Genomic DNA, 9,033 nt, shown 5'->3' with positions numbered 1-9,033 from the left:
TGTTGACAGTGGGATTTGAACCCACGCCCTTTCGGACCAGAACCTTAATCTGGCGCCTTAGACCAACTCGGCCATATCAACTTGATGTTGAACAAGATTCTAACATTTTACATATTAGAATTTGTGGAGACAAAGTTTCTTCGCCATCACCTGGCTTCTCGAGTTAGCCAGCCACCGAACTCCGAAACCACAAGGGCTTTATGCCTGACGAGTTTACATATCGCTCTTTGATTGAAGGGTTGTGTCAGGAAGGTGAAACAAACCGTGCTTTAGCTTTGTTTAACGAGGCCTTAGGGAGAGGGATAAAGCCTAATGTGATTCTTTACAACACGCTGACCAAATGATTATGTAACAGCAGCATCAAGCCTAAAAGGCTAAGCTTGTCTTGGAGGATCTGTTGAAGAAGAGCTGTATTACATATTATGCTTACGAACTTCTTTTTGATGGTCTTAGAGATATAAAAGGCTACGCAGAAAAAGGGTTTCACAGTTGTAGCCATGTGAATTCTGATGCAGTGACTATAGAAAGCATGAAGATACATTTATTTAGTTTCAATATCATACATTAGTGTATCTGCCATAAAACAATATTATGATCCCCGTTACGCGTTTGCAGCCTGCTGGAGATGCCATTGTCTATACATCTGGAGAAAAGGCACCAACCTATCACGAGGCACTTCTGCTTCTTTCATCACTGTCAGCTCTTTCAGGCTCTCTATCCAGTTGTATAAAGTCGGAGTGCTCACTGGATTGATCACCCTTACACCGAGCACTTCATGATAAACTTTTTGTGATCCAAAAGTAGAGATGATGGCGATGTCCAGAAGCCCTACGTCATCACTCTCTCTGATGGATTTATCCGGAAAATGCTTCTTTAGTCCCTCTTCAAGAACTCTGAACCTCTCTCTAGCCTCTTCTATAGACTTTGCTTGAGCTTCGCCTTCTTGGAACAGAACTTGACCCATGACCTCAATCACCTGCAACAAAAAAAAACAATCATTCATTCATCCATGCAGTAACCATATCAATCTTAATCAAACGAGACGGTTGATCTTGAGGGAGCTTCGGCCCTAATACGGACCCATATTCAAATCCCACTGGTTACTAAGGCAAAATTTAATATTCGCCCAGCGTCCCGCTAGTCTGAACTCACTTCGGTAGAGACAGGATACACCGGTTATTCAAAAGAAAAAGCCATATCAATTTTCTGGCGAAAGATCCAGGGAAATCCACCTGTTGGTTTATGTAGCTGACCCAGAACCGGACCTGAGCCCTTTCATAAGTATCCTCTGGCAAGAGACGAGGAGAGTTCTTCCACGTTTCGTCGATATATTCAAGAATCACTTGTGACTCGGCCAGTGGTTTACCGTCATGGACAAGAAGAGGGACCTTCTTGTGAACAGGGTTGAGTTGAATCAGAGACTCCGACTTGTTCCTAAAATCTTCTTCGACGTACTCGTAGTGTATACCCTTGAGTTTTAAGGGCTATTTCGACCCTCTTTGAGTATGAGCTTGCCCACATCCCATGTAGTGTTACTTTGCTCTTGTTTTCTTCCATTCTTTTTACAAGTCTCTGTTTTTCTTTTCTTCTTGGGGATTATCCTTTTTATAGAGATTTAAGACGTGTATGTCTTTGCTTTGGATTGTGTTTTGTCTTGTTCACCAAGCATATTTGTGGTGGTATTTTTTATTATTCGTTCAAAGTTTTGACTTAGAAGTTTGAACTTTTCCAGTAGATATGATATGAATAACATTAAAACTACTGACTGAAAGATTTGTTTATTAAATCTTCAAGATTGGTAAAACAGAGTTTAATATTTGAAGTTCTTTGACTGTATTGCCGCCCAATAACCTTTTTAATAAAAAAAACATAAAGACTTTTGGACCAACTTTGTGTGTGTGGAATGATCTACAACGATCTCTACTAATAAACAATAACGAGAAGAACTGTCCAAGAGCCTCTGATATCATTCAAAGACAAGGCTCTCTCCTATAATGCAACCGATCTTAACTTCAGTCTCCAGTTACTTTGAATTGCTCCTTCTTAGTTGATATGTCAGAACTTGGGAAAGACTTGTGCATTCATGTCTGAACATTTTCCCCCAAACACATGAGAAAAAGAAACGTTGTAATCAGAGCTTTTACCAGTAATCACGGCATGAACAAGAACCATCCTTGAATGAATGGAAACGGTTTCTGTCTCTGACCACAATCTCTACTCCATAAACTCTCGACGCCAGCTTCATAACGGCGTGACAATCTCTGCAGATTCTCAGATTCTTTACTATCCTGATACTTCTTGCTCCTTGGGGCAATCTAGCTAGAGCAAACGCAAGTGCAAGCTTCTCACTGTGTTGGCTCACTTGATCCTCCTTCTCTTCTTCCTCTATATCATATAACGCATTTGCAACTTCCGGTGCATACCCAGCTTCATCTCTAAGCCTCAATATGATTTCCTTTAGCTTCTCGTGTGCCTCTGAACCGATGGTTCCCTTCTTTTTCTCACCAGCGGTGAACTTGTACATGGCTTTATCAACTTCAACCAAGCTCCAACCAGTTAACTTCTTGATCTTATTCACAATCATTGACTTTCTGATAGAAGCAACATCCTTCCATTTACCAGAAGTAGCATAAACATTCGACAACAGAACAAGATCGCCATGGTTGTTTGGGTCAAGCTCATCAAGCCTTTTTCTAACTTCCTCGGCTAACTCGGTATCCCCATGACTACTACAAGCCCCGAGAAGAGTCCGCCACACAACAGCAGTTGGTGGAACTGGCATTTGGCATATGAAACCGTAAGCCTTTTGTAGTTGTCCAGATCGGCCGTATAAATCAACCATGCAACCGTAGTGTTCAATCTCCGGTTCTATCTGGTAAACTCTCTTCATCTTAGAGAAGTAATCTTCACCTTCTCTAATCAGTCCAGCGTGACTGCAAGCATACAGAAGCGAAACGAAAGATATCTTGTCAGGCCTAACACCAGACTCAGTCATTTCGTCGAAGAGCCTAATAGCTTCCTCGCCGTGACCATACATTGCTAATCCCGCAATCATCGAAGTCCAAGACACAACGCTCTTCTTCATCTTCTTCTCTGGCATACTCTCAAAGACTAACCTAGCTAATGTTACATCACCACACCTAGAATACATATCGATAAGCGCATTGTTCACAGACACTATCCAACTATACCCTGCTTTATCCACAAACCCATGTAACCCTTTACCAAACTCAAACGCCCCGGACTGTGAACAAGCAGAGAGAACACCACTCAAGCTTACTTCATTCGGTCTCAACCCAACTCGTCTCAGCTCCCTGAAACACGAGAAAGCCTCATTAAACCTACCGTTATGAGCAAACCCAACAATCATAGTGCTCCAGGAGACACCATCTTTAACAGGCATCTCCGAAAACACCCGTCTAGCACTCTCAACCTCCCCTGCTTTAACGTAACCAGCAAGCATCACGTTCCACGACATCTGATCCTTCTCCACCATCTCACCAAAGACCTCCTCCGCTCCCGCCACGTCACCCCCTCGGAAACACGCCGTTACCAAAGCGTTCCACGCGACTAAACTCCGTTCAGGCATTTCATCGAACACCTTGCGTGCAGACTCTGTACAGCACTCCCCGTACAGACCGATCAAAGTAGTGGCGACGAACGCGTTAGAACTACCCAACCCATGTTTCAAAGCCTGGCAATGCAGCTGAGACCCGGACCTCAGATCCCTTAAACTCTCCGCGGCCTTGATCACGAACGCGAAGGTGAAGCTGTCGGGAAAGGCGAGACCTTTCCTGGTCATCTCGACGAACAAGGAGATGGAGCTGTGGGGGTTGTCGGACTGGGAGTAGCCTCGGATGAGAGTGTTGAACATGAAGGCGTCGGGGTGGGGGAAAGAGAGAAGGAGGCGGCGGGCGTAGGGGAGAGCGTCGGGGAGGGAGGTGGAGCATTGGAGGATGAGTTTTCCGGTGAAGTAAGGGTCGGTGTCGAGGGAGGATTTGATGAGGGAGGCGTGGATTTGGGTTAGTGATCTTAAGGTCTTGCAGGTTGTGGTGGTAAGGAGAGTGTTGTAATGGTGGAGTGTAATAGACATTTTCAAAAAAAAAGAGACGGTGACTAATTAACCAAACACAACACAACGCAAGGCATGCGGGTTCGGTAGTTCAGAACTCGGGTAGCAGTTCGACCAAAATCTCACCAAATTGAACTGGAAAAAAAATGGTTTGGTTTCGGTTAGTAGTTTGGTATTAGAACTTTTTACTAAACTAATCGAAGTTTTTGGTTTCCGTCGGTTAAATTTGATTAATATAGGATAGTAGTTTTGGTTAGTTTGATTACTTCGATTCAAAATTTTGAATAATAACTATTTTTAAAAAAAACAAACTAACCGATTAATGAATGGAATCGAAAATCAATTCTTTTTATAAATATCAATTTTTTTACCTAACTAACTAAAATTTTCGGTTCGGTTTAACTCAAACCTACAAAACTCGGTTAAAAATAGCTAGGTAGCATCAATGGTGCATTGGGCTAGTGATTTAGTGTTTGAAGTAGGCTCTGTTGCACTCATAGTTTGATTCTCATTGGGAGGAATGCTTTACAGCATATTATTGGTATTAGTGTCTGCTGGTTCCGAGTCTGCAGAGATTATATGGGCCAAAAATACAGACGCCTCCTGGTTTACAAAAACAAGAGAAAAAAATATAGCTAGGTGTCAATTAGTTGCTTTAGAGAGGATGAAACAAGCTGAAGTGCATCTTGTTCCAGACAAGCCTGGATTGGATCATCTAAACAAGTTCATGTCTCCTCCGTTTTGGACATCATTTGCCACAATACTCTGTAACACCTACTGTTAATCAATACCACACTAGTCTATAATATCCCACTTTGTGGTCTTCATTTGCCAAGGTTTGGGGTTGATTGTGGCGTTTTGCATTCTTCAAGGACGAAACCGTAATATAATTCATATTTCTGGACTGCTGTTGAAAATTCCTGCCAGATTTTTCCAAACCTTTGACGGGAAGAGAAATCAACACGTCTTGGTGGGTTCTAAAGTCTCAACCTTTTGAATCGTTCCTTCCTTCCTTCTTCCTCTCTACCAGATCTTCGAAAGCCCTCCTCGCTTCCATGGCTGCTTTCTCTGTATCATCCCCACCTCTCGTACCCTCTTCCTGCAGAATTCGAAGACCATTTCTCTTGCTTGCTCCAAAAAGCTTCAAACCCGTTTCGGTTAGAGCTTCTGTCGGAAACCCCTCGGTCTCCATCGATGACAAAGTTTCAGTCCAAACTAAAGTGAGTTAGTGTTTTTTGTCTGATCGTCTCAATTTCAATTGAAAGTTTGATCATTTGACTTCCATAATAGATTACTAAAGATATAGTTTTTTTAATGGAAAAGATTGATGAAAGTTATGATCTTTATGGAACCAGAATCGAAAAAGTTATGATCTTTACTGGTTTCATGTGGTTCTGTTTTTGTCTGATCATCTTCTCACTCTTATTGTTCAATTTCAATTAAAAAGCTTTGGTCATTTGAATTTAAAGTGAGAGATGTATTGGATGCTCTCTATCAATTGTTTTTATTTCGAAACCAGGATTGAAAAGTTATGATCTTTATGCAATAATCGTTAGTTTATCGGTTTTCATTGTTGTTCTGTTTCAGACAAGCAAGTGGGAGTGGAAGTTCAAGGGGAACTCGATCGGTATCCACTACGAAGAGCACGAGGGAGAGAGGAGTGACTCATCAGCTAAGAATATCTTGATGATACCGACGATATCAGACGTTAGCACCGTGGAGGAGTGGAGATCTGTGGCTAGAAACATCGTGCAGCGTGATGGGGAAGTTAACTGGCGTGCAACTATTGTGGATTGGCCTGGTCTTGGTTACTCTGATAAACTTAAGATGGATTATGATACAGATGTGATGGAGAAGTTTGTGGTTGATTTCATGAACTCACCTGAGAGCCCAATGAGCCAGGCAGGTTAGTGTAAACCTTTCTATGAACCGCTTATATGGCTTTTTAGTTCTAGGTACATGTTTGTTCGAAATGAAAACTGATTCATGTAGACTAGTTATGTCTATATTTGGCTATAGAACACCATGAAAATTGAGGTCTAGACTCTAGACAGCAAATCGGTCCTAGCTGAAATGATTTTCTTAAAATCATATTTATACGGCTTAGATCTGTTTAAACCATTCTAAATCGGTTTAAACAAGTTTAAATCGATCTAAATTAGTCTAAATATGTCGAATTAAGTAATAGTGTTAGTACGAATACATAAATTTGTCTAATTTCTTTTGTTTTTTCATATCTAATTTTGATAATTTATCAAAATAAGTTTATAATTAAACCCAAAAATTAAAATATCTTATATAAATGTAAAATATTTATAAAATAAATCAATAACTTGTTAATGTCTAGGCTCTAAAAAATCAGGTTAACTTTACAAAGCGTCTAGTTACCTCCTAGCAACTTTTTGAAAATTGGTTATACATGAGCTTATATAAGTGTTAAGAGTTATGTAGCTTAAGCTTATTCTGAGACCATGGGTATGGTATGAATGTTTATATCTTGACATAGTGTTTAAAACGAAACAGGTAACGATGATGTAGTAATAATCGGAGGAGGACATGCAGCAACACTAGCAGTCCGTGCTACACAACGTGGGCTACTAAAACCATCAGCTATTGCTGCTGTTGCACCTACATGGGCTGGACCTCTACCTATAGTGTTTGGCCGTGATTCCTCCATGGAGACAAGGTCTGTCTGTTGCTTTCACTATAAGTCCTGTCTTGATCCTGTCTCGATTGACCTGGTTTCTGTCCCAACAGGTATGGTCTGCTAAGAGGAACGCTAAGAGCACCTGGAGTCGGTTGGATGATGTACAACATGCTAGTGAGCAACGAGAAATCAATCGAGTCTCAGTACAAATCCCATGTCTACGCAGACCAAAGCAACGTGACTGAGGCCATAATCCAAAGCAGATACGAGTTGACAAAGCAGAAAGGATCACGTTACGTCCCTGCAGCTTTCTTGACCGGTTTACTCGACCCGGTTTCATCCCGGGATGAGTTTCTACAGCTGTTTGCTGATTTGGAAGGGAAACTTCCGGTTATGGTGATGTCAACGAAAGGTGCTCCAAAGAGATCAAAAGCTGAGATGGAGGCACTGAGAGGAGCCAAAGGAGTTAGCAAGTTTGTGGAGGTTGAAGGTGCACTCTTGCCTCAAGAAGAGTATCCTTCTCTTGTTGCTCAAGAGCTCTACAACTTCTTGCAAGAGACTTGTGCTTCTCTCAAGTAGATTCATTTTGTGAGCCCAGGCCCATACAGTGTTTTATTGATTGTTTGCTACTACTACGCTTAAAAGTCTTACTATCTAGTTTTTTTTTTTTGGTTCAAATACTATCTAGTATCTACCATGTCCTTTTCCAAATGAATACAACTTTTTTGCAGTACTAATTTAGTTGATGTATTACTGTCCAGTATTTTTTTTTGTGTGGATGCTACGCAGGTTCATCGCATGCCATGCATTTACCCCACTATTTAAATGGGTCAATTTAATATCCCAAACGTACTAGACCAGTAGACCCTCATGTTTTACCAAACTAGGTCCTTGTTTATTTATTTATATATATGTATATATTTTTTGTCAACTAATTTTATTAAATTGTAAATGGAAAATACAAGATCTTTTTTTGTAACCAAACAGGTGAAGCATAGAAATTTTGAACAGATAACAATTTGATTTCTTTTGCAGGAATATCAGTTGCTTGGTTTGTTTCTCTGTTGACATAATCCAAAGAGCATTAAGATAACGATTGCATCCATAAAGCATCATGTAGCATATTACCAATGTCTGTGTTGTTCTCCATCTTCTTGATTATTTTAACTAAAGTTTGACAACCACTTTCAAACCAAACATTGCGCCATACTTAAACCCAACAAGTCTGAAGTGATTAATTGTAAATGAAAGCTGCAGTTTCTGCTTAAAGGGAGGATGATATATTTTCTACCATTGCCATGCCTTCAATATGTTGTCCCAAATGGCTTCTCACAATCCACCGAATACCTGCTTTTGAATTTTCATGTCTGAAGCTAGCATCAAAGTTGCATTTAATCCATCCCGGAGACGGTGGTTCCCACTGAGTACAACGTAATATTTCAACAGCGTGATCGTTAGAATGATGTTTGCGCATTAATCCATTCTGTTACAGCCAAAATACTCCTCTTGACATCTTTATCTGGATGAACATTCCGTCTATTGAAAATGAACTCATTTCGTGATTCCATATATACTAAGTTGCTATTTGGATCGAAACCTTGATATTATCTTCCACATTATCAGATGCTAGCAATATATATTACTTGCACGCCATATATATTACTCCGCTTTGATACATCTACTTTGAAACCGCTCCGCTATAGGCAAAGCACCTGAAATCACCCTCCAAACAAAGTGTTAAATTTTCTATAGGTAGCAGACTAGATGTATTAAGTCCTAATTTTTTCCGATATTGTAAATATTTTCTTATAATTATATAGTAATATAAAATGGACAATAATAATTTAAAACAGTAAAAATTGTATTGTTTTAGTATACATATATACAGTTTTATATATGAAAGTTAATCAATTATTTAAAAAATAAAAATATAATTAAAACTAATAAATTGATTAGTTCAGATATTATATACATTTATTTATATTCGAGCCTCCATTCGAAATGGATAATTTTTGCTTTCAGAAATTTTATCAAAAGAATATAAGACGTGAATTTTGTTGCCATATGTTAGGTTACACATGATTATAATGAACTGCTCTATGGAAAACGATCCTACGACACAGCTCTCTCTATGATACATTTATGGTGGATAGAGGACTTCAAAACATGTAACGTCACAAAAATATGGCCTTTTTTAGAACCAAAATGACGGCTTGCAGATTGCAGCATTATTAAACCTTTTAAAAGTTTTGCATTATTGACGTGCAAACACTGTATTTTATGGAAAAATGAATCTTAAATTTGATATTCAATG

The 9,033-nt window shown here is 39.6% G+C and overlaps 3 protein-coding genes and 1 non-coding gene across 4 annotated transcripts; 1 reads left to right on the top strand and 3 right to left on the bottom strand.

Moving 5' to 3' along the window:
* On the bottom strand, window positions 1-81 carry TRNAL-AAG (transfer RNA leucine (anticodon AAG)). Its single transcript has one exon. It is a non-coding gene; the product is annotated as a tRNA-Leu (tRNA).
* A 248-nt stretch (window positions 82-329) lies between these two features.
* Window positions 330-1,557, bottom strand: LOC108841098 (glutathione S-transferase U10). Its single transcript, XM_018613879.2, is given in 3 exon segments — window positions 330-976; window positions 1,233-1,481; window positions 1,483-1,557. Coding segments are annotated over 3 exon segments (699 nt in total). The 3' UTR covers window positions 330-601.
* Window positions 1,558-1,759: 202 nt separating this feature from the next.
* On the bottom strand, window positions 1,760-4,203 carry LOC108840268 (pentatricopeptide repeat-containing protein At1g74630). The gene has a single exon (XM_018613101.2). The coding sequence runs from the start codon at window positions 4,091-4,093 to the stop codon at window positions 2,141-2,143; it is 1,953 nt and encodes a 650-aa protein (XP_018468603.2). The 5' UTR covers window positions 4,094-4,203; the 3' UTR covers window positions 1,760-2,140.
* A 783-nt stretch (window positions 4,204-4,986) lies between these two features.
* Window positions 4,987-7,456, top strand: LOC108831229 (uncharacterized; the record flags this gene model as incomplete). Its single annotated transcript, XM_018604794.2, has 4 exons — window positions 4,987-5,292; window positions 5,660-5,978; window positions 6,596-6,758; window positions 6,830-7,456. Coding segments are annotated over 4 exons (1,257 nt in total), but the record flags the coding sequence as incomplete, so codon positions are not given.
* Between the last annotated feature and the right edge of the window lie 1,577 nt (window positions 7,457-9,033).

This window comes from Raphanus sativus, chromosome 2, assembly GCF_000801105.2.
Source record: "Raphanus sativus cultivar WK10039 chromosome 2, ASM80110v3, whole genome shotgun sequence".
In the NCBI taxonomy this organism is placed as follows: domain Eukaryota; kingdom Viridiplantae; phylum Streptophyta; class Magnoliopsida; order Brassicales; family Brassicaceae; genus Raphanus; species Raphanus sativus.
Note: the sequence above shows the minus strand (reverse complement) of the source record. Positions and strands in the feature narration are given on the sequence as shown.